The following is a 26177-nucleotide window of genomic DNA, read 5'->3' as shown; positions in this document are numbered from 1 at the left end:
AAAGACATCATGTGATACAGTAAGATATAGTCCTTCTTTGACCTTTAACCCCATCTTCACTGTGATTTACAAAGTGATGGAGCTGATCTAAGTAGAGACTAAAACCTTCTATTAAAATGCTTGGGGGTAAGGAGATTTTCCACCCGTTTTCTGATGCTGCAGCATTTTCAAAAGAATTCTAGTAATCGGATCATTTCTCTGTAATCTGTAGAGCAATGGTTCTCCCCCTTTCACATAGGAAGCCTCTGAGTGTGACCCCTCCTTATAAATTAAAAACACTTTTTAATATATTTAACACCATAATAAATGCTGGAGGCAAAGTGGGGTTTGAGGTGGCGGCTGATAGCTCGCAACCCCCCATGTAATAACCTTGCGACCCCCTAAGGGGTCCTGACCCCCAGTTTGAGAGCCCGTGATGTAGACAATACATATAATTTGAAATACAAAAGGTTTTCAGAACCTAAAATACATTTTAAAACAGAGGTTCTCAAACTTTAGCAACCCAAGGACCCCCAGTTTGATTTAAAAAATTTTGGGGACTCCTAAGCCCCACCTCTCAACCCTTGCCCCGCCCCTTCCTGAGGCCACGCCCCTGTTCCACCCCTACCCTGATGCCACTCCCCCACTCACTTCATCCCCCCTCCCTCCATTGCTCGCTTTCCCCCACCCTCACTCATTTTCACCTGGCTGAGGCAGGGGATTGGGGTGCAGGAGGGGTATGGGCTCTGGGAGGGAGTTTGGGTGTGGGAGGGGGTGCGGGGTGCGGGCTCAGGGCTGGGAGTTTGGGTGTGGGAGGGAGTTTGGGTGCTGGAGGGGCTGAGGGCTGGGGCAGGGGGATGGGGTGGGGGTGTGAGAGGGAGTTTGGGTGCAGGAGGGGGTGTGGGCTCTGTGAGGGATTTTGGGTGCAGGTTTTGGGCTGGGGTGCGGGGGGGGTAGCGGGGGTGGAGCTTACCTTGGGCAGCTCCCAAAAGTGACTGGCACATCCCTCTGGCAGCGGCTCCTAGGCAGGGGTCAGAGAGTCTCCACGCGCCGCTGCTCGCAGGCACCGCCTCCGCAGCTCCCATTGGCTGCAGTTCCAGGCCAATGGGAGCTGCGGAGTCAGCGCTTGGGTCTGCGGCGGCGCACGGAGACCCCCTGCCCCCACCCCCAACCGCAGGGACATGCTGGCCACTTCTGGGAGCAACGCGGACCCAGGGTCCCCACTCCTCCCCCTCTCTCCCAGCGCCTCCTTCATGGTGGGGAACAGCTGGTGGGAGGGAGGTGCTGGGAGGGAGGGGGAGGTGTTGAGGGAGTTGAGAAATGCTGTTTTAAAATATTATTTAAATTAACTTTCCTGGACATCTCTCTGTGGTATAACCTCCGCCTCTGCTTAGGATGAAAACAGGGGCTTTGGAGATCTCTTTTGGCTCTCTTTCCATTTTTCCCTACCTTGCACCTCCTATCTACCTGTCTGTCTGTCTGTCTGTCTCATGTTCATCATGTCCTCTGAGCTCATAGCTCCTATCCTTTCTTGACTTGACCTCAGCTTCCTTTTGCTCTGAGACCTCAGATTACACCTAGTTTCTGTGCTTGGCTTTCAGTCTTCCCTTTGTTAATCTCTACTAACATCACTTCTGCTATTCTGTTTCCTCCCAACTCCACAATGACCTATGGATCTTCATATCTGAGCCAATAGTGAGTGAAAAGATTTAGAAGTCTGACTCACCTGTTCTGGGATCCAAGACAGAAGTCTTCCATTGACTTCAATGGGTGTTGGATCAAATCCTACAAAGGTCCTAAAATATCTGGCCATCCTGGTCATTGGCTCTCTTCTCTCCCCTTGGCTGACTTGACAACCAAATGTTGCTCTCCACTGGGTGAGGGACAGAGTGAAACTACAGTGTATTCTAAGTCTTTTGTAAATGACAGATGGCGTGAAATGTACCGGTACATAGCAATCAAAATGTTCCTTTAACACATTCCAGTTGTACTGTCAAGTTAATGAAAAATACCTTATTGAAACTGCCATAAAACTGATCTAGGTATATGTCACATGACTCAAACTAGACGTGATTTATTCATATTGGTATTAAGAAAGGTATTGAGTTTTTAGCCAATAAAACATATTTATATATATTTTGAGAAAAAGTTTTTAATAATATTTAGGCTCTAGCAAAATGTCACAAACACAAAGTAATTTTTGAGAAGCTACAGTAACATTATGGGACAACTTTTAAAGTGGGGGCTTCATAATTATTTGTGACTCAGCTGTGGCTTCTAATCCAACACAATTTTTAAAATATAATATTTCTTATGAAAATGTTGATTTTCTTAGTGCAGTTGTTAGCTAACACAAATTATTGAAATTAAGGATAGTCTGTATTTAATGGGGCCACATTGAATAGAACAATATTAGATAATCAGATGATTGGGATTGGATAATCAACATGCTCTCTTTCCTCCCTCCCTCACTGAGTTGAATAGTATTACATAATTAAAGGATTCTGGGGGCTAATCCTACCCTATAGTCAGACCATGCTGTTGCCTAGGATGGCAGGATTGAAAGGAAATCAAATTATAAAAAAACAAGTGACAAAAGTAAACCAACCCTCACTCTGTTGCAGCTCTTTCCCTCTGTCTATCCCTCTTTCCCCAGGATAGTGTGTGCCAAGAGATTAAATGGAACACAAGTTCACTTTGCCTGGTCTGAGACAAGGCCAACAAGAGTAAACTGAGCTTGGATCAGTTTAGCCTGGAGACCGGGCTCAATGCCTCTCCGCTCTAGCTAGGGAACCCTTGTGGAGAAAGGAGAGAGTCCCTCCTCCCCATGTGTGTGTTGTTGTTGTCTGGATGACAGTGGAGAGAGAACCAGAGGGATGGAGAACATGTAGCATGATGATAGGGGAAAGTAAGTACCCCTTAATGTTATTTCAGTGTTGCATGTGGTTTCTAAAAGAAAACAGTGATTAATTGCACTAGATGTGTTTCTTTGAATGTCAAATTATTGAATCATAGAATCATAGAATATCAGGGTTAGAAGGGACCTCAGGAGGTCATATAGTCCAACCCCCTGCTCAAAGCAGGACCAATCCCCAACTAAATCATCCCAGCCAGGGCTTTGTCAAGCCTGACCTTAAAAACCTCTAAGGAAGGAGATTCCACCACCTCCCTAGGTAACCTATTCCAGTGCTTCACCACCCTCCTAGTGAAAAAGTTTTTCCTGATGTCCAACCTAAACCTCCCCCACTGTAACTTGAGACCATTACTCCTTGTTCTGTCTGGTACCACTGAGAACAGTCTAGATCCATCCTCTTTGGAACCCCTTTTCAGGTAGTTGAAAGCAGCTATCAAATCCCCCCTCATTCTTCTCTTCTGCAGACTAAACAATCCCAGTTCCCTCAGCCTCTCCTCATAACTCATGTGCTCCAGGCCTCTAATCATTTTTGTTGCCCTCCGCTGGACTCTTTCCAATTTTTCCACATCCTTCTTGTAGTGTAGGGCCCAAAACTGGACACAGTACTCCAGATGAGGCCTCACCAATGTCGAATACAAGGGAATGATCACATCCCTCGATCTGCTGGCAATGCCCCTACTTATACAGCCCAAAATGCCATTAGCCTTTTTGGCAACAAGGGCACACTGTCGACTCATATCCAGCTTCTCGTCCACTGTAACCCTAGGTCCTTTTCTGCAGAACTGCTGCCTAGCCATTCGGTCCCTAGTCTGTAGTGGTGCATGGGATTCTTCCATCCTAAGTGCAGGACTCTACACCTGTCCTTGTTGAACCTCATCAGATTTCTTTTGGCCCAATCCTCTAATTTGTCTAGGTCCCTCTGTATGCTATCCCTACCCTCCAGTGTATCTACCACTCCTCCCAGTTTAGTGTCATTTGCAAACTTGCTGAGGGTGCAGTCCACGCCATCCTCCAGATCATTAATGAAGATATTGAACAAAACCAGCCCCAGGACCGACCCTTGGGGCACTCCACTTGATACTGGCTGCCAACTAGACATGGAGCCATTGATCACTACCCGTTGAGCCCGACGATCTAGCCAGCTTTCTATCCACCTTATAGTCCATTCATCCAGCCCATACTTCTTTAACTTGCTGGCAAGAATACTGTGGGCGACTGTATCAAAAGCTTTGCTAAAGTCAAGGAATAACACATCCATTGCTTTCCCCTCATCCACAGAGCTAGTTATCTCGTCATAGAAGGCAATTAGGCTAGTCAGGCATGACTTGCCCTTGGTGAATCCATGCTGACTGTTCCTGATCACTTTCCTCTCCTCTAAGTGCTTCAGAATTGATTCCTTGAGGACCTGCTCCATGATTTTTCCAGGGACTGAGGTGAGGCTGACTGGCCTGTAGTTCCCCGGATCCTCCTTCTTTCCTTTTTTAAAGATGGGCACCACATTAGCCTTTTTCCAGTCATCTGGGATCAAGAGAACATGAATATGCTGGTTTTCGACTAACTGCATTCAGCAAGTACTTACCAGAGTTGAACAACAGGAAAAAGTAACTTGCAAGCCAGTTTTGATCAAGACACATAACCTTTTTCTATAATGATTCAACTTAACCATGAAATATATGGGAGTTATCAATGAGAGTTAGGTACTTTTCTACCTTTAAAAATCTATTCTTTAGTCATCTACTTCAACATTTTTAGATCATTGATTTGTTTATTTCTATTTTTTAAATTATTGTAATCTCTCAAAGAAAAATGGTGCAATTATTTTTTTAACTTTCACAATTATTTTTCACAGAAAATGCTGATGAATGTACTCTTGTTAGTAATTAAGGCTTACTGATGATGAAGTTATCATAGTTTTGGTCACGTAAAGTAAGTGACCGGAATGGTGTTCATGTTTCATATTTGATGGTTGCTTAGTTATATTTTTAGCTTCAATTCATATGCTACCATTTAGGGAATAATATGGCAAGGTAAACACATGATAAAGTTTGTCCATCTGTCTATGACTTACTCCATCTGTCATAAATACAAAAATTACTGCATGAAAATAAAACCCTAAAAGTAACATTACAATAACCATGAGTGGAGAAGTTACATAAAGTTCATACACTGGAACAAAAGATGGTGGTAATGTATTTAATATTGTGGCCAGGTAGTATTTTTATTTTCATATACAGTTGCAGCATATGAATGGTAATTATATGCAAATGCTGTAATTTAAATCATTCTGACCAACAAAATAAAATGGAAATAAGATTTTCAACTTCTACGATTGTCATTAGTCAGTAGTATCCCAAAGTAGATCAACTGTATTTCAGTAATTAACATACAGTTTAAGCATAATACAAATCACTAGGAAAGTAATTTTGGAACTGAGCTGTTTTAATCTAATGAATCTTTAGTGTAAAATTTTATTCAGTGATCCACAGAAATGCAGATGGTCTTAGTGTAACTATATGGTCTGGGTTCATTTGATAGCTGAGTTGAGTAAGAATATAATTAAAGTCAATAAACAAAGTGATTTTCTTTGAATTTGTAAATAGACACAACTGTATAAATATGTAGTGATGATGGTAACGCAGAAGCAGCAATGGGAGGAAGTATGGATTCTATCCAGGGCACAGTCAGACATACACCATGTATGCAGTAGTATACACTTGGCTCTCCAGTGGGCAATGGACTACATCCTTGAGGACCAATATCCCCGTGCTGCACTCTTGACAGCATGGGACAGTGTAAAGTGGCTTTTATAGCACTGCTCTATTGAACTCCAGAAACTTGCAGCAACCCATCAGCTGTTTGTCTCCCCCACTTCTCTGTGTGCAGATACTCAGCAGCTAGTGCATTGTTTCCCTTCTCATTGAAGCTGAGTGGCAGAAATATGAAGTAGCCTAGCCTAGCTGGGTAGAGGGGTGAAGAGAGATGCTGAATAGAGACTTCAAGGAAGATGAACACTAATGAGGAAGAGACATTGGGAGAGTGAGACTTCAAGAGAGGACATAAACTAGCAGAATCAGCCTGCAGAATGTTATTTCTCAACTCCACCCAAACATAACTGATATCCGTCCACCATACGCATACCGTTCTGTTTGGGATTGGGAGAGGGTTAGTGAGATGATTCTTGGGAGCCATCCCAAACTTCATTGACTAATTTTAAATACAGTGTGGAGCCTTGTTGTTTGTTCTGTGCATACTTTCAAAATGACAGTTGTCCAGACAAATTCCACCTCTCCTGATGGAGATTTCCTTGCTCTGAAGGTTGAATTCTATTGACTAGCACCGACTTCCTATAAAAAAAAAGACCCAGTACATAAATAATCACAATTCACACACCCAGTTGCTCTAAAACACAACTAATGCACAGTTTAACAGTGCACATATCTTCTATTTCCTTTGTTTATTAGTATCCCTGAATCTCATGTTATTTACACTTAAAATGCCTGTAATATTTTGTCTTTTAATTGCTGACAGATTTGTTTTTAAAATGCTTCAGGCAGTTTCTACATTATATGATAAGTAATGAATGAATATTGTTGCTTCTCTCCCTGCAGCGCCTATCAAATGGCTCTATAGACTCAAATGATGAAGCCAGTCAAGTGGTGGAACTACAGGAACTGCTCGAAAAGCAAAATTATGAAATGGCACAAATGAAGGAACGTTTGGCTGCACTATCTTCCCGAGTGGGGGAAGTAGAGCAGGAAGCAGAGACCGCCAGGAAGGATCTAATTAAAACAGAAGAAATGAGCACTAAATATCAAAGGGACATTAGAGAGGTAAGATGGTTCACCACACTTTGACCTCAAACTTTCCAACAAGTTGTGCATGGGGTATTTGACATGAGCCAAGCTGAGTCACTGAACATGGCAATCAAGGTTAGCACTGACAGAAATCTTGGAAGTATGTTACACAAAGTTTAATCTTTAAAAAAAGAAAAGCACCCAAAATTATTATAAATCTTTTTACAAAATATCATTCACAAAAACAAAAGTGTGTGTATGTCTCCTCTCAATAAATCTGTTTCCTCCTCTGCAAATTCCCACACTTGTGAGACATCCCCTCCACTGAACTATTCTTCCATGCTCCTTATCTCCTCTCCTCATATATTTGTGACTCCCTCTTTTATAGCCTTCCAGATATCATGTCTCCAGGCTCAGATTTGCACTGAATCTGTTGCGTATCTTCTCAAACATGCAAAGAGGAGAAACCACTTTACCTCCTATCCTCAAGCACGTCCACTATCTGGCATTTCGATTCAGAATCTGTCAAAATTGCCTTCTCTGCTTTCAAAATCCTTCATGAAATTTCCTCCCTATCTCATAGTCCCTTTCTCTCTCTTTCCCTACTTCTTCTCCCTCCTCTGTTTCTTCACATGTTCTTGCCACTCTTCATGCAAGAGACTGCTCCTTTTCAGCTCCAGCTCCATGACACAGCCGTGCTGTGTTTCTCCATCTCTTTTAAAATCTCAAATTAAAACATGTTTTATACAGTTTAAGAAATTATATTGTCTTATTATGCCACTCTGATATCTCCCTATGTCCTCGCCCCCAACTACTTTCTTTCCTCATCTGTGCTCTCTGACATTCCCTTTCTCAACTTCTCTCTCCCCTCTCCAGTGGAACATTCACTGTCTTCTGGACATCTTGAGTCCCATCTGCCAGCTTCCTTTCTAGCTGTAACAATGTGCCAATGTTCAAACACCCATGCTTCAACCGACAGCCTGTCCTTTTTACTCTAAAACCCAAAAGTTAATTTACAGAAATAGAATGAAATTGGACTAAACTATCAAAAGCCAACTTTGCTAATATAATTTTTTTCCAAACAGATATAAAGGTACCTGCTTGTATGATCTAACTGGACAGCAGAAGAAATGCTTTCCAATGCAGTAACTGAAGTATGCACTGATAGAGTAGACTGGTTTGTTACACTTAGGATAAGGGTTTTTTCCTCTCCTCCACCTATGTGGAAAGTAGAACTATAAAATAAAAGATGTTTTAACTACATTCATTATTTATTTAAGAAAAAATATAACTTTATTTTCTTTTAGCAATCAAGGAAAGGATATTCTAGATGTTTGGTTTAACCTTTGTCTTAGGACCAGATTCTGCCACCTTTACTTAGATTACATAGTACCTTACTCTTTAAGTAATCCCACTTATTTCAGTGAGACAGTTTAGAAAGTAAAATAATCTCAGTGTGCCAAGATAATGTGTCAACATTTAAATCCTTCTAAAAAACAGACAAGTTTTTAAAGCTAAAACAATTATCTGCAGGCAGTGAAATTCATTGACATAGATTTCTGAGTCTAATAAAAACCTTAAAATGAAATCCTGACCCCACGGAAGTCAATAGCAAACCCCCGTTGACTTTAATGGGGTCAAGATTTCACCCTTAGTCTTCCAATAATTATGTGTATTGCATATTAATTATATATTGCATAATCTTCCAGTTATATATGTTGCATTGAGAGGAGACTATACCGCAACTTATCACTGTATTTAGGACTTATTTTTTATTCCTGATTCAGACATGTTAATTCTGTACAGTTAGTAATTTTCTGGGTAGTTCATCATACTTGTGGCTCTCCATTTCACTTTGAAATAGGGGGAGATAAACTCCAAGGTAACATGTTGAAATGTTTCTGTTGTTTCACAGTAGCACAGAATCTGTTGCATGTCACCACTGTACTCATCTGATTGAGTTACATATTGGGCCAAATCCTGAAGTGTTTACTCATTTTTGACTCAGTCCTTAGTCAGGCCAAAACCTTAGAGGGAATTTTGCCTGAGTAAGGCCTGAATAAAACATGGCTAAGAGCTTCAGAATTTGACTATTTTGATCCCCGATACTCTGTTTACTGATGCAATTATCATATAGACATTGATGGCTAGATGTGTTGGTGGTTTAGGTTTTATTGCCACTCCACCTGCATGATTTGCTGATTAATTTCATACTCTATGAGTATATCTACAAGGTAGTGGTAATTCTATGTTTTACTGCATTCTTCACTGATGAAACTGCTTTACTGATTGAGCTGCATGCTGCATTTCATTTTCCCACTGGATGGTACAGCGCAAAGTTAGCAGGAATTTAGAAGCCTAAATTGTCATCAGTTCTCTACAAATCTTTCTGCAAAATGTGCGGGCACATCCATTTGAGCACACAAAAGCTTGCATTTGTGTGCCAAAAGGAATGTGGGTGTATGAATCCCAGATAGTACAAATATGGGAGTTCAGGGCTAGATTCACAGAGGGACTTAGGCACCTGGCTGCCATTTTAGGCACCTAAGTCCAACATTTAAGCACAATTGAGATCCCCCAAACCCCTGCTTAGCTGCCACCTAACCCACTAGGTGCCCAACTTTCTGTTGGTGGGCATGCACATAACCACTTAAGTCCCGATGCTGCTGAACTGCTCAGTGCCCAGTTCATGCTTAAATTGTGGTAGGATTCACAACATAGGTGTTCCCCCACCTATCTCAGTTGTGGTAGGCGTTCTCACACCATGTGTAACCCACACCAGAGACAGGTGGACGTGAGCAGGTCATGTGTGTCTCCCACTATACCGAATAATTAGGGCACTCCTCCAGGATGTGAGAGACCCAAGTTTGAATCCCTGCTCTGCTGCCTTGGAGTACAGAGTTGACCCCAGATGTCCCACCTCTCAGGTGAGTGTCCCACTCCTTGGCTAATGAGTATTCTGTGGTGGGTGCCTCTCAATATCTCCTTGCAAAGGAGATATTCAACTTTGTATTAATAATTAAATATTCATTAAACAAGCAAGCAAAAATGACTCTATGGGTCAGGGCATTCTTCTGGGAGATTGGAGACATGGGTTCTAGTCCCTGCTCCAATGAATATTTAAACATTTAACTCACGGCTATGAATTCCACCGGGCAGCAGAGTGTCTAAGGCCTGGTCTACACTATGACTTTAATTCGGATTTAGCAGCGTTAAATCGAATTAACCCTGCACCCATCCACACAACGGAGCCATTTATTTCGAAATAAAGGGCTCTTAAAATCGATTTCTGTACTCCACCCCGACGAGCGGAGTAGCGCCAAAATCGATTTTGTCATTTCGAATTAGGGTTAGTGTGGCCGCAATTCGATGGTATTGGCCTCCGGGAGCTGTCCCAGAGTGCACCATTGTGACCGCTCTGGACAGCAATCTGAACTCCCATGCACTGGCCAGGTAGACAGGAAAAGCCCCAGGAAAATTTGAATTTCATTTCCTGTTTGCCCAGCGTGGAGAGCACAGGTGACCACAGATAGCTCAGCTCATCAGCACAGGTAACCATGCAGGCTGATAATCGAAAAAGAGCACCAGCATGGACCGTACGGGAGGTACTGGATCTGATCGCTATATGGGGAGAGGATTCAGTGCTAGCAGAACTTCATTCGAAAAGATGAAATGCCAAAACTTTTGAAAAAATCTCCAAGGGCATGATGGAGAAAGGCCACAATAGGGACTCAGATCAGTGCCGCGTGAAAGTCAAGGAGCTCAGACAAGCCTATCAAAAAACAAAGGAGGCAAACGGTCGCTCCAGGTCAGAGCCGCGGACATGCCGCTTCTACGCCGAGCTGCATACAATTCTAGGGGGGGCCGCCACCACTACCCCACCTGTGACCGTGGATTCCGGGTCGGGGATAGTCTCATCAGCTACACCTGAGGATTCTGCAGATGGGGAAGAGGAGGAGGAGGAGGACGAGCTTGCAGAGAGCACCCAGCACTCCGTTCTCCCCAACAGCCAGGATCTTTTTCTCAGCCTGACTGAAGTACCCTCCCAAGCCTCCCAAGCCAGTAGCCAAGACCCTGACCCCATGGAAGGGACCTCAGGTGAGTTTACGTTTTAAAATATAAAACATGGTTTAAAAGCAAGCGTTTTTTAATGATTAATTTGCCCTGAGGACTTGGGATGCATTCGCGGCCAGTACAGCTACTGGAAAAGTCTGTTAACATGTCTGGGGATGGAGCGGAAATCCTCCAGGGACATCTCCATGAAGCTCTCCTGGAGGTACTCCTAAAGCCTTGCCACAAGGTTTCTGGGCAGTGCAGCCTTATTCCGTCCTCCATGGTAGGACACTTGACCACGCCATGCTTGCAGCAAGTAATCTGGTATCATTGCCTGACAAAGCCTGGCAGCGTATGGTCCCGGTGTTTGCTGGCATTCAAGCAACATCCGTTCTTTATCTTGCTGTGTAATCCTCAGGAGAGTGATATCGCTCATGGTAACCTGGTTGAAATATGGGAACTTAATTAAGGGGACAGAGGTGGCCGTTCCTACTGGGCTGTTTGCCTGTGGCTGAAAAGAAATCCTTCCCTGCAGTTAGCCAAGCACAGGGGGGCGAATTGGCCCTGAGCTTTTCGCGTTTGGCTAGCAGGGATGTTCCCTGTTACCAGCCACGCGGTCGGGGGAGGGGTACATTGATCATCCCAGGGAATTCATGGCGGGAGGGGGGGGGGCGGGGGGGTTAGTTTGGTTTCTGCAGGGATCTTCCCTGATACCTGCCACGTGGTGGGGGGAGGGATAAAGCGATCATCCCAGAGAATTGGATGGGGGGGGGGGTTAGTTTGTTTTCTGCTGCTGAAGGTTAACAGGAAAACTGCAGCAGTCAACAGGCTTTGCTTGGTATGTGGGAAAGGAGGGCGCAGAAGCCGAAAGACAATGGCTTACCATGGCTGCCTGCAAGCTGAATTCTGTTGCCTGGACCTGCGTCTGTGATCTCTAACACCAAAGCCACAGGCACTCAATATTAAGATGGAAAATGCGACCTTGTACTGAAATCACATGTGCTATGTAATGTGAATAGTGTTTTTCACCATGAAAGAGTATAAGCATTGTTCTGTAAAATGTATCATTTTAAAAACTGCTCTCCTTTTTTTCAACCCTCCCTCCAGCAGCTGCAAATTTTTCAAGTCTCCCTCCTCCGTCCCGAAGGCTATCTCAGATAAGGCGGCGTAGAAAGAGGACGCGAGACGACATGTTCACAGAAATAATGGAATCCACCCGCAATGAAAGAGCTCATTTGAATGAGTGGAAGGACACTGTATCTAAATTTAGGAAAGATGCCAGTGAACGTGAGGTCTTGAGGGACGCTCGAGATGAGAGGTGGCAGGCTGCAACGCTGGGGCTGCTGCGTGAGCAAACGGACATGCTCCGGCGTCTGGTGGAGCTTCAGGAACGGCAGCAGGATGACAGAGTGCCGCTGCAGCCGCTGTATAACCTCCCTCCCCCCTCACCATGTTCCATATCCCCCTCACCCAGACGTGTAAGAACGCGGGGGGGGGGAGGCTCCGTGCACCCTCCCACTCCACCCCAGTGGACAGCCCAACCAAAATGCTGTCATTATATTGAATTTGTTCAGTGGCCTTTTACTTCCCTCCTATCCTCCTCCCAAACCTCACCCAGATTACCTTCTTGGTTCTCTCCCTATGTTTATAATCACTTAATAAAGAATACATGATTTTTAAACGATAGTGACTTTATTTCCTTTGAAAGAAAGCTGGGGGAACGGGGAGGGTGGGTTGCTTACAGAGAATGAATGAGTCAATAAAGGGGGCTGGTTTTCATGAAGGGAGAAACAAACAGAAATTTCACACTGTAGCCTGGCCAGTCATGAAACTGGTTTTCAAAGCTTCTCTGATGCACAGCGCTTCCTGGTGTGCTCTTCTAATCGCCCTGGTGTCTGGCTGCGCGTAATCAGCAGCCAGGCGATTTGCCTCAGCCTCCCACCCTGCCATAAAGGTCTCCCCCTTACTTTCACAGAGATTGTGGAGCACACAGCAAGCAGAAATAACAATGGGGAGATTTCTTTGGCTGAGGTCAGAGCGAGTCAGTAGCGATCGCCAGCGACCTTTTAAATGGCCAAATGCACATTCTACCACCATTCTGCACTTGCTCAGCCTGTAGTTAAACAGCTCCTGACTCCTGTCCAGGCTGCCTGTGTATGGCTTCATGAGCCATGGCATTAAGGGGTAGGCTGGGTCTCCAAGAATAACTATTGGCATTTCAACATCCCCAACGGTCATTTTCTGGTCCGGGAAGTAAGTCCCTTGCTGCAGCCCTTTAAACAGAGTAGTGTTCCTGAAGACGCGAGCATCATGAACCCTTCCCGGCCAGCCCGCGTTGATGTTGGTGAAACGTCCCTTGTGATCCACAAGTGCTTGCAGCACCATTGAAAAGTACCCCTTGCGGTTTATGTACTGGGTACCCTGGTGCTCCGGTGCCAAGATAGGGATGTGGGTTCCATCTATCGCCCCACCACAGTTAGGGAATCCCATTGCAGCAAAGCCATCCACTATGACCTGCACATCTCCCAGAGTCACTAGCTTTTGTAGCAGCACCTCAGTGATTGCTTTGGCTACTTGCATCACAGCAGCCCCCACAGTAGATTTGCCCACTCCAAATTGATTCCCGACTGACCGGTAGCTGTCTGGCGTTGCAAGCTTCCACAGGGCTATTGCCACTCGCTTCTCAACTGTGAGGGCTGCTCTCATCTTGGTATTCTGGTGCTTCAGGGCAGGGGAAAGCAAGTCACAAAGTTCCATGAAAGTGCCCTTACGCATGCGAAAGTTCCGCAGCCACTGGGAATTGTCCCACACCTGCAACACTATGCGGTCCCACCAGTCTGTGCTTGTTTCCCGGGCCCAGAATCGGCGTTCCATGCCTATAACCTGCCCCATTAACAGCATGATCTCCAAAGCACCGGGTCCCGCGGTTCGATAGAATTCCATGTCTATATCCTCATCACTCTCGTCGCCGCGCTGCTGTAGCCTGCTCCTCGCCGCCTGGTTTTCCAGGTTCTTGTTCAGCATAAACTGCACGATAAGGCGCGAGGTATTTACAATGTTCATGACTGCTGTCTTGAGCTGAGCGGGCTCCATGCTTGCCGTGGTATGGCGTCTGCACTGTTCACCCAGGAAAAAGGCACGAAACGGTTGTCTGCAGTTGCTTCCTGGAGAGGGGGGAGGATATACCCAGAACCACCCGCGACAATGTTTTTGGCCCCACCGGGCATTGGGATCTCAACCCAGAATTCCAATGGGCGGAGGAGACTGTGGGAACTATGGGATAGCTATGGGATAGCTACCCACAGTGCAACGCTCCAGAAATCGACGCTAGCCCCGGTACATGGACGCACACCGCCGAATTAATGTGCTTAGTGTGGCCGCATACAATCGAATTTATACAATCTGTTTCCCAAATTCGAATTATATAAATTCGGATTAATCCCGTAGTGTAGACATACCCTAAGAGTGAGATGCTGCAATGCCTAAATCCCTTTGTGCACAAAGATTGATGCATTTGGATATTTTCCTGCTGAAAATTTGCCAGAATGTATTCAGCTACCTATTGGCTGTGTGTTTTTAAAGTTGCAATGGATAAATCAAATTGTTAAATATTGTTCTTAACACATAAAAGCTGCTGGTGGAAGAGTTTATTTCATTAGCCCCATGAAAATATCAGGATGGATGAAGAAAATAAATTCTATAATCAATGTAAGCAAACTTGAAAAGTTTCCAGTTTGTTATACATAATGCATACAGTATCTTAGTGCAATCTCTAATATTATCTCCTTCAGTATGCAGCTTGATCACTAAAATGTAAATGGTTTTTTTTTTTATGTTCAGCATGTGAAGTATGTGATTATTGATCAGAACACCCAAATCAGTCAGCAAAGTATATGATAATTCAACCACTGAAATTTGCAAGTTGAAGAGTATGCCAATGTACAAGAACCATCTCAGTAGGTTGAGTACAGTTAATCATATACTTTCCTCTCTCCATTTTTCCCCACTTACCTCTCTTTCGGGTGTTCTGATTTCTAATTTTCCTGTGCTATCAGGAGAAGAAAGTGGTGCCAAAAGATAGTTAGAGCCAGAGCCATCCCTAGGGGAGTGCGGGGCCCGGGGTGGAAGTGACGAATCTGTCAGTTCCGGGACCGACCGGTGCTGGCCAATCACTCCGGCATTTCCGGGAACGACCGCACCCAGTGCCAGCCAATTGCACTGGCGACCTGCGGAGCCCCCCAAAGCACGGGGCCTGGGGCACGGAGCAGTTGCCCTGATTCGCCATACCCAAGGGACGGCTCTGGTTAGAGCGTAGAACCATAAGCCAGGATATCCGAGTTAAGTTCTTGCCTCTGCCACTGACTTACCGTATTTCCCTGGACAAGTCACCTTTCTGGATCTCTGACTCCCCCCACCCCCCAAGATATTCCACATGTGGAAATTATGACCAGTGTTTTCAGCTGAGTAGATTTGTGCCATGAGCTGCTTTTTCTGCCACTACTATTGTTGTTGTTGCTGTCCCCCAGTCAATTCCAGGTTTCTGTCCTCTTCTGGTTCTTTTTGTACCTCTCTAATTGCTCCTTAAGTATGTTCTCCAGAGGATCCTCCTCATGTCCCCTGTTCAACTTTCTGTGGGGTTCCATAGGGCTCCGCGGTTGGACATCTAGCTCTCAGCTCAAACTCAATGGCTAAAACAGAATTCTTAATGTTTTTCACCCCACCCTACCTCCCATATTGCCCCACACTTAGGAGGAGCTCCCCGTAAACGTCCACAAAGGTATCTCATTATCCTCCTTGAAATTCCTCCTTAACACTTTTCTTTGCCATGATGCCTACACAATATTTGTCAACCATCAGGCTGCTGATGTTCTGTGACCCCGGCTTATTATTCTGACAAGTGTTGTTTCATTGTTTCCTTGTACTCCCCATCTATCTGGCTGTGTCCATCTGTTGTCTCCTCTCTCAAGGCTGTCCTTTTGTTCTGTGGGTTCTTGGTCTGTGATTAGGGCTCCTAGGAGCTACTGAGGTATAAATAATAATAATAAGAAGATACAGGTAATGCAGTCACAATTAAAAAAAAACCTAAAAAGTACTATATTTGGGAGTTTCTTATTCGAAAATCTTTCATCTCATGCTGGTGAATTCACTATTGGCATAACCAAGAGAGATAAGAGCCATGTGGTTTGAGAGACATTTTCCCATTCACTATAAATTACAGGATTTTTTTATACTTCAAGTCAATATGTAAGAAAACTACTGGAACATATATATGTTTTTAATCGTAGCATCTCCAGGGTATACATAGCCCTCTACCTATGATATAATTGAACCTTTCTATTGTTTCCTTCCTTTTCTGATTGTTGTTTACTGTGAATATTTATAGATAACTGTTTTAGCATTCATAGATGATAGAGAGAAGCTGTTTCTTTTTGACTTTTGAATATCTAGAATAAAGATAGAAGTTACACCTGCAGCTTGAAAATCAGTCCTGTTATGTGAATCAGTGAAGCCAATGGAGAAAAGGCAAAATCAAATATCTCTTTAGTGGACAACATATTTTACTTTAAAGGGAATAACTGTTTTGAAATATAAAATGTGGAGCATTGTTACTCTCTCCCACTAGTTCCTGCATCAGCATAGTCCTTCTCACCCTGTATTATCTGTTTGCTCCTCTCTTCAGATGACAAGGAAGCAATCTCTTCACAGGCCCCTTTACACTCCACTTCAAAAATGCCATCAGTTGTCAGTGGGTAATAAGAGAAAGGAAGCAGCTGTTGGATGTGCCTTAGAGAAGTGCTCAGTGTGAGGACTGGCATGAGTGGGCAACATCCCAGTGAACCTGCAGGGAAAATTATTTCAGCAGCAGCTTCTTTCTTCTTGCAAGGCTTCTCTTCCAGTCTTGCCAACCCTGAGCATTTAAAACTCTTGAGTCAGCCTCCCCAAAATCATCAGACTCAGGGCCGGTGCAAGGAAGTTTCGCGCCATAGGCGAAACTTCCACCTTGCGCCCCTCCCCCCAGCCCTGCGGCAGCTCCCAGCCCCCTCTGCCCTGAGGCGCCCCTCCCCACCCCCCCCGCAGCAGCTCCCCCCCCCCCAGCTCACCTCTGCTCCGCCTCCTCCCCGAGCACGCTGCCCCCGCTCTAATTCTCCTTCCCTCCCAGGCTTGTGGTGCCAAACAACTGGTTTGCGCTGCAAGCCTGGGAGGCGGGAGAAGTGGAGCAGTGACGGCGTGCTCGGGGAGGGCGCGTAGCAGAGGTGAGCTGGGGTGGGGAGCCCTGAGGCAGCTTCCCTCCCCCTGCTCTGAGGCACACACCCCCCAGCGGCAGCTCCCCACCCCCCCGGCCCGGGGAGCCGTGTGGCAGCTCCCCACCCCAGCTCACCTCTGCTCCGCCTCCTCCCCAGCACGCCGCCCCCGCTCTAATTCTCCTCCCCTCCCAGGCTTAGGGCGCCAAACAGCTGATTGGCGCCGCAAGCCTGGGAGGTGGGAGAAGTGGAGCGGCCACTGCGCTGGGAGAGGGAGTCTGAGCCGCACATGTCAGTGCGCCACCGGCAGCCCAGCCCAGGAACACAGTAAAAAAAAATTGGGGGCACCGCTTTTTGGCGCCCCCAAATCTTGGCGCCCTAGGCAACCGCCTAGTTTGCCTTAATGGTAGCACCGGCCCTGATCAGACTGACTTAGAAATCATGGTATTTTAAAACCATGTTATACAGTTTGGTTCTTTTTATTTGTCTTCTTGTTATTCCCTGCTTTTATGATTCATTTTTTCATATGTTTTTCTCAGCAAACATAAGGGCTAGAAACTTATTTTAAAAAAAGCTTCAGATTCTCAAGTATTTACACAATTACAGGAGCTGGGACTTGAGGAAAAGAGCAAATATCACAAAGATGTCAATAAAATCAGAAGAGTTGACAACTGAGTCTTCTACCCTAACTGGGTTGTCCACAACAGGTCCCTTTGTCTCCCCAGGATATTCCTGGCAAACATAATATCCCTGTTAGAGTTGGTCAAAATGTTTTAATCAGAAAAACAGTTCATGGCACAACAACTACATTTACAACTAAATTAAATTTTGGTGAAATATGATGTTTTGTCAAAGCCAAAACCTTGCATAAAATGAGCTAGGGTGATGGCCCATGAAGTGGGTGAGCAGTTTCAAGGCTCCCTGATTCAGAGCAATCTGGGATTAAAACTCTCTTCTGCCTAATTTACAGCAGAGTTTTCCATTCCCACTCAGGCAGAGAAAGGACTTCAACTTGGCACTTCCACATCGCAGGCCGGTGCACTAATGGCCACCCACATACACAACCAAATGCAGATCAAAAACAAATTTCAAAACCTCAAAATCTGCCACAAAATGGAATTGTCATCTTCTAGTCAGCTCTAGTCCTGACTCCCTTCTCCTGCTCCTTTCCTTGGCGTGTCCCCTCCACACTCCCTCATCTTTGAGGAGGAGCATCAGAGGCTATTCTTTCTCCACCCAAAGGGCTCCTTAAGGAAGTCAGCTGCTACAGATCACAGCCTATTCAAACCTGAAAGGATCTTTGCAAGAGTACAGTGTATTCCCAACTGTCTGAATAGCATGGGGGGGGGGGCACTGATTTTGTTCCAATAATCAAGAGGGTGGGAGCCGTTCAGTTGGCGGGATGGCCTCCCCTGCTGCTGGTGGTTCATTGTCCTCCTCACAGACCTGGCCAGGAGTCTCTGCTCTGCCCACTCACTCTCTCGTGACAGCAGGGCTGCAGAGGGCTCCCAGGGCTGCTGCAGGGCCAGTGACACCTGAGCTCTGCAGGTGCAAGGTTCTGGTGGGAGGCTGCAGTCCTGGTGGGGCAGAGCGGAGTCCTGGCCAGCAGTCTGTGCTCTGGGGGACAAGGAAGGAATTCGGATAATGCAGAAGTTTGGATACTAGGATTTTGGATAAACAGGAGTGTACTGTATTATTTATTTGTTTGTTTTAGTTATTTCACTTACATTGCAGTTTCACCTAGATGACTTAGCTGGGTCAGAGCTCCATTGTGCTAGGCACTGTATAATACAGCAAATGATAGTCCATGTCCCAAAGATCTTACAGCACAGCCCACTCATGCATCAGAGAGCAGCTGAAACAACAAACATCCTGTTTCTGCTCCCAGCCATTGGCTTTACTGAGTACAGGGGATGAGTCTACCTTAATCACTGTGGTTACAGAACAATAGCTACACAGCTCCTGAGGTTTTCTTGTAACTGCATGTTAGGGTTTGCAGCATGTTTCTCACTCCTCGTGCTCAATCACACCTCTTTTTTTTCAATAATCATAGTTGTTTGGTATGTGTGGGCTGCAGCCTGTCTCTCCGAAGACCTTTTTAGGAGTGTACCCCAAGGAAATTGTTGGAGTCATGGCTCCTGGCACCATCTGCAGGACTCTGATTGTGGGAGGGGCACTGGGATGGTATCTTCCCTACCTTCCCTTTCTCTGTATACATCAAAGAGGAGACAAGGAGACAAGCCTGTGGGAGACGTGTCTCATGGTAGAAAGAGCTTGGCTGCAGAAGAATTGGGATTCCATTTGGAGATTTGAGTTCATTGAACTCAAACCTTCATGTAAATATGCAGAGATTAGCTCAATGCCAGCCTTTATGAACTTAAGCTACAGGACTCCATTTGCAAACAATATCTCTACTGATTCTGTAGGGTTCATGCAGCCCTAGTATATATGACCTCCACACATACTCTCCTCCTGGCAAATTAAAGAGTAAGGTTTGATTGATGACACTAGGTACTCACAATAGGAAAGGGTTTGGATCTACGGTGAGTCAAGTTAGTTAGTTCTGGACCCTGGTGCTGTGGATTTCAGTATTGGCCTTTATCACCTCCTCTTGTAATAGACTTACAATATATTAAAGCACATCAGCTTTCTTGATCAGTGGCATATAACTTTTATAGTACTGCTATAGTGATGTTCAGTTTTGATATATGAAGTAGATTCTTTTCTTTGTATTCATGTCTACAGTTATTTAAAAATAAGCAAGTTAATGTTGGGTTCTTTGTTATATGTATCACACATACCAAAATGCAGATAACTAGGAAAAAACTGAGAAGTTGAGAAATCTTCAGTTTTCCCTGAATGTTGTTCTGAACTATATATTTATCTATATTAGTGGATGGCATTAAATTCTCCTATAGACATTTGTAGGTGGTTTATTTATATTAATCCAAAGGGGGAAAAATGCTCCCTACAGAAAATAGGAAAATCACTTCCTCTGCGTATTATTTTTTGCAGCTCTGTCTACTGTTAACATGAAAATTAAGCTGACATCTAAACTAAATGACATTTGAAATACATGTTTCTTCATTTTAGGCTATGGCACAGAAAGAAGATATGGAAGAAAGAATCACTACCCTTGAGAAGCGCTACCTCAGTGCACAGAGGGAATCCACCTCCATACATGACATGAATGATAAACTGGAAAATGAACTGGCAAATAAGGAGGCCATCCTGCGTCAGGTTCAGTATCTACATCCCTGGAGCAGCTCTCTTTATGCAGAATTATAGTTAACACTAAACAAACAAAAAATTAGTCCTGAAGTTGTGGTAGGAGGTTTCTATTAAAGTAGGCCAAGTTTCTCATTTTAAATCAACCATAACAGAGCATGGACCAAATTGCTTTAAAGAAAATCAGGCAGGTCAAAGTCTATAAGGTTCACATTAGCTACCATAATCGTAAATAGCAAAACCAATTTGTCCACTCAGCTCTGTGAGGTATCTGTGCCGAGTTATGTATCCCTGTGGTGTCCTGCACCAGTGCGCATCAAATCACATAAGCTAAGCAAACATTGGTCAGTCTGTGCACCATGTTTACTTGGATATCATTGGTCACACAAATGCGAATAAAAATTATATATTTTAAAAGAAAGATTATTTCACCAAATACTGGTCATTTGCAGAAAATGGGTTTTAATAAATGAAAATATTTTAATAATGCATGGATTACACAGATAATTGTATCATCCATGTATCTTCATTTTAAAAAGGTTTTTAATGATGAGACAGTTTTCTTTCATGTCATATTTTTTTCTGCGATTGTTTCAAAACCTGAAGTCCAAAGTTGAAATAGGGGACTCCAAAGCCCATCATTTAGAACTTATTCAAATTTATGGATTCTAGAGCTAAAAAAAGCTTTTAGAATTCTTAGGGTTTGTTTATCTTATAGCAAGGGACGTATTCTAGTAGTTCAGTGAGGAGAATGGAAGTCAAAACTTACAGGTTCTATTTCTGATTCTTTCGCTGGTTCAGTACAACTTTGAGCTAGTTGGTTTTAACCTCATAGGCACAGGATTTAAATTTCTGTAAAATTTGTGTAGATGCCTCAAAGGGGTGCTGTGAGGCATTACTAATTATTATATATCAATATTTCTTGTCATCAGGTGCTATACCGGAGAGAGGGCACAAGAACTTTTGAGTACCAGAACCATCAAATTGCTTCTGGTTGTATTCTACTACAAAGTGATTTGAGTTTGACAGAATAAAACCTAGTTATGTGCCAGCAAGGTCATTTGTGATTAAGTTTGTGAAACAACAAAATCTTTGGGTCTGATGCTCCTTTGTGGCTGAAATACACACTGCATAGGGCTGTCAGGGAAGGGTGGGGGCAAACATGGCATTGCCTTCCAGTATAAATTAAAGCAACCTCGGAGTTCTCTTACATATGCTTCGACAGATGAAAGTCAGTGGGTGCATTGAAGCTCTGCCCCCATACTTGTCCTCCTGGGGATTCCCAGCACTTCAGACTCTGTAATGGTGGCTGGCTTAGAACCATTCTACTAGCCATGATAGGGTGGGAAATGAGGAACAAGAGAGATCTGCTACCTTTAGGGCCCATTTACACAGCCGTAGTGCTATAAAGGGGCCTTAGGGAAACAGAGAATCAAGTTCTTTGTTTGACCAATGGATCAGGTGAATGGAGGACATTGCTTATAGTTTCAGGTAAGAATTACAATATGGATAGAAACTGTAATGCAGAACTATGTATATTGTTTAAATTTTGGAGAAGTGAGTTTCTTTCTCTCCCTCAATAGACAACAAAGGTTTATTCTTTAGTTTTTCAAATGTCTTATCTGTAAACAGTATATAATGCAAAAGAAAAAAAAGAGCTCCCCCCATTATAAGGCAATTTGAGAACACCTTGATAACTAAATTGTCCTCTAATTGAGTGAAACCCCATTAAAATAAAAAGATTTATTTTCATTAATGAGAATGAAAGGATCAAAACCAAAACTTTTTGGATTCTATTTTGAAAGTTGCTTGAAGACTGTTATTAATTTTCCTCTTTAACCATAAGAACAATAGATGAAAGAGCAAAATACCTATATCAGCTGTTAGTTTTTTATTAGCAATTTAAGTAGTTTTACAATATGCATAAATTGCCTACAGAGAATAGTAAGTACTGATAATTGTGCTACATAAAAGCAGACTTAGAATACATTTTCAGCATTGCAACATCAACAAAATACATTTTAAATCTTATTACCCTGTCAAAGGATTAAAATACCAGTACAAAAGATTACAATATTTACAGCATGCTCTTGTTAGTCCCACCCTAAATTCATTGGAAGGGGACAATTAATACTAAATGAAATCATATTCATTTTGTATGTCTCATGGGGCAGAAAACACCCTACTTATAAAAAGAAAACTTAAAGGCCCACCCTTTTTTTTCCCCTCTGTACTTCTCTTTCAATGATTATCACAGGTTCAGTAATTCCATTTACATAAAACAAGATTTAACTGTAAATTCACAACAAAAAATTAACTGTGCAGCAGTAAGCAAATAGCTGACAGGAACTGATAATGGATATCCTTGGATGTGTAACCAAGGCTGATTTCACCATCACACTAGTAGTATGTTATTGGCATCAATTAGTTCCAACAATTTTTTAGCAAATGTATCCTTCTAAAACATGTACTTCTTCCCAGTCTCTTATGCTCTCGGTTTTGCAGTAAAGGAGTTGATGTTTGTGTCTGTGGCTTTCAAAACTCTGATTTTACTGGCACAAACGCTATCTTTTTTTCCTTGGCTGGCACTAATAGCACACAGATTAGAGGGAAAAGAATGTTTGTTCATCTTCATACTTTACAGATTGCAACTTCTTTACTTGGCCTTGATATGAAATCCTTAGTCCTCATATCAGTCATAGCGTAAAAGGCCTGCACAGTTCCATACTTGGATTAATCCTTTTCACAAGCCCATAATAAACTCTCTTGCAAGCTGGAGAGTATCTGTATCTGAACCCACTTGGAGTGTCCACCTCAGAAAGTACCCCATTTCTTAATTCTGCCTTTTTATATTTTTTGTTTTCGTCTCTGGGTTTCAGATGGAAGACAAAAACAGACAGCTGCAAGAACGTCTTGAGCTCGCTGAACAGAAGCTGCAACAGACAATGCGGAAGGCTGAGACCTTGCCTGAAGTGGAGGCTGAACTAGCTCAGAGAATTGCAGCACTGACTAAGGTACTGCACTGAGAAATAGGTTCATTTCAGAAATGTTTGGTTTAACTTTGGTTTAATACATTCTGTATTCCTCCCTACAACAACCATAACAAAAAAGGACTTCATTTCAATCTCATAAGAAATGGGGAAAAAACATGCTGTGTAGACACACTGTAAGCAAATGTTAATTACCGGTATGTAACATAAGTAATATTACCCTGGCTTTATTAATGCCATTGTTATAACTTGATATACCATGTGCCTTGACTGTATTTCTCACAGTCTTTATTGGCAGGTGCAGTAACTACTCTTACTTTAGATTACATTATATTTAAAAAGATGTCATGGATTTCCAAAAAATTCATGAACCCATTTAGTTTTAAAATATGTAAAAATTTCCCTTTTAACCAAAAAAATCAAGCTGATAAATCATTTTTTCCATAATGTTTTTATACCACATTAATTAGGAGAGACACAATAATCATTTTTACCACAATAAATGATACAAAATTACAAATTTTTTCTTACTGGCATTTAGGATGAGTTGTGTGTGACAGAAACAAAGCCATCCTGAATATTGATTTTTTTAAATTGATTCTTTATAGCAGTTAATCAAACTACAATTGATAAATCACAAGGATAAATGTAAAGCCCTAAAGGGACCAAAGACAGTCTGGTTTCTCTGTTAACAATTTATTGTACAACAGCTTTCTTCGAGAAAAACAATAAGACAAAAGTACGTTTTAAATTATGCAAATTTCATGTATTGCTCTCTACCACATTTTTCAGATGTGCATGCAGTTAATGCTGTAGTGTAGTTAAAAGTATTTTCAACTTCATTAGGACATGTAATTCTCATAAAATATTTAATCCTTCACATTTATAGTCGGATGAAAATGAAAAACTCCATACAGCACAGTATGTTACACATCATTATGATTTATTTGAATTTTCTTTTCTCTATCACTACAGAAGATTGTATTAATTTTATTAGGCAACTAATTTTCATATTTTAACAGGTTTCAGAGTGAAGTGGGTTTTAGCCCACGAAAGCTTATGCCCAAATAAATTTGTTAGTCTTTAAGGTGCCACAAGTACTCCTCATATTTTAACAGAATTCTAAAAAAACCTTTGTATTTGTCGCTTTTTATTAGGTCTTCAGTGCCTGGGTGGCTTATAGGGTTAGCCTGACCTTTGTGTAATTTAGTCAAGAAGGAAATAGAATATAATTCCTTTTACCTCATTAAGACAAAAGCAGTATTCAATAATCAAGATTTTGTGCTGTCGACTTTAGGTATATGGGTTGGGAATCTGAAAGGGAACTGGAAATGCTGGAAAAAAGAAGATTCAACAAAAAGGAAGCTGCGTGAAATGACAAACAAATGTTACAGTATTTTGTAAAAACTATGGTGCACATGAATGAGGCATCCCTTGTCAGCTTTAAGTTGTCCATCTGTGATTTATTCAGCAGATGACCTGACATTGTAATGCCCTTAGCAAAATATTGCTTTATATTTAAGATGAAATTTTCTTTTATAAATTCTCCAATATTTTAGGCACCAGTAGTTTTTCTTCAACCTCAAGCATGTCTTTTGTTGCCACCATTTTTTTTCTTGAACAAACACTAACACTTAATATTGTGAGAAGAATATCTCATCTCAGTCATGCAGGATACTCAGTATATTTCAGTGCAATATTGTCATTATTCTGATCATAAACATACTAAGACATACATTTCCGTGTGCCTTTTTAACAGTCTTTTATTTGATGTGATTAGAGAACCGTGGACAGAATGGACATTTCATCCAAAATGGCCTTCATCCAAGTTTTTATCTAGAGAGAAACTCTACAAAGTCAATTGGACTAAGTAATCTATATAAGAGTTTCACTGTTCCAGGGGCTTGATAGTAGTCCTCATTCTCTTGTATCAAACACTGGCAATGCGTGAAGTTGGAGAAATTGCAGGCAGGTAAACTGCAAGTAGGATGCTGAGCAAAGGCAGCTTGATAGTCCACTTTTACAGGTCAGAGTGCAGGCAGATATCAAGATAGAACACAGGATTAGGTGCCCAGGGCAGTGGCGGATTTAGAGTTAGTGGGGCCCTGTGCCCAACTTCATTTTTGCACCCCACCCCACTCCCGTGAGGACCCAGCTAAGAAAAAAACCACTCTCTCTTATCTCCCCACTATTTTTCATTCTTTTTTTCTTTATCCTCCTCCTATATTATAAGTAATGGAAAGCAAATTAAAATAAAGTGAGGTACCTTGATTGGGGCAGAGGGTTGGGGTGCAGGAGGGGGTCTGGCACACACCCCCTTCTGACAGCGGCTCCTAGGCGGGGGAGCGATCAAGGGGTCTCTGCATGCCACTGCCCGCAGGCGCCATCCCCGCAGTTCCCATTGGCCACAGTTCCTGGCCAATGGGAGCTGCGGAGTCGACGCTCGGGGCGGGGGCAGTGCGCAGTCACACACACACACCCAGGGGCTGCAGGGACATGCCAGCTGCTTCCAGGAATGGCGTGGAGGAGGGAGGTAGAGCGGGCAGGGAGCTGCCTTAGCCCTGATGCTGGCATGTCTCGGTGAGCCCCTTGGGGGGAGAGGGGCAGCAGGTCTCCGTGCGCTGCCTGGGGTGTGCAGAGACGTGTCAGCGGCCGGCTGCTTCTGGGAGTGGCGTAGGGCCACCGGCCATAGCATGCAGGCAGCCTGCCTGCCTGAGCCCTTCTATGCTGCCGGCCAGGACTCGGGGGCAGGTTGTCAGATGAGATTTCTCCTGCATTTTGGGGGACCCCCTGTCATTGGGGGCCCCGTGCCACCACATGGTTTGTTTAATGGTAAATCTGCTCCTCGCCCATGGGGCTTCTGGGATGGATTGGAGGACCATCATATCTCAGTTGTTGTGATTTCCTGTTTTCACTGCAGTTATCTCGGGGTAGCAACATGTGTTAACAACTGCCTAAGGATCTGCCCTATGGGGAA

At 43.4% G+C, this 26177-nt stretch overlaps 1 protein-coding gene across 3 annotated transcripts in view; it reads left to right on the top strand.

Moving 5' to 3' along the window:
* Nucleotides 1–26177, top strand: part of PPFIA2 (PTPRF interacting protein alpha 2) — a 627181-nt gene that overhangs the window by 495654 nt on the left and 105350 nt on the right. For all 3 annotated transcript variants that reach the window (XM_065422644.1, XM_065422656.1, XM_065422651.1), the window contains 3 exons: nt 6502–6723; nt 20076–20222; nt 23090–23224. In XM_065422644.1, the coding sequence (XP_065278716.1) occupies nt 6502–6723; nt 20076–20222; nt 23090–23224 (504 nt within the window). The remainder of the gene's footprint in view (nt 1–6501; nt 6724–20075; nt 20223–23089; nt 23225–26177) is intronic.

The sequence above is a fragment of the Emys orbicularis genome, chromosome 1 (assembly GCF_028017835.1).
Source record: "Emys orbicularis isolate rEmyOrb1 chromosome 1, rEmyOrb1.hap1, whole genome shotgun sequence".
In the NCBI taxonomy this organism is placed as follows: Eukaryota; Metazoa; Chordata; order Testudines; family Emydidae; genus Emys; species Emys orbicularis.
The sequence above is the reverse complement of the archived record's forward strand: the minus strand, read 5'-3'. Positions and strand labels throughout refer to the sequence as shown.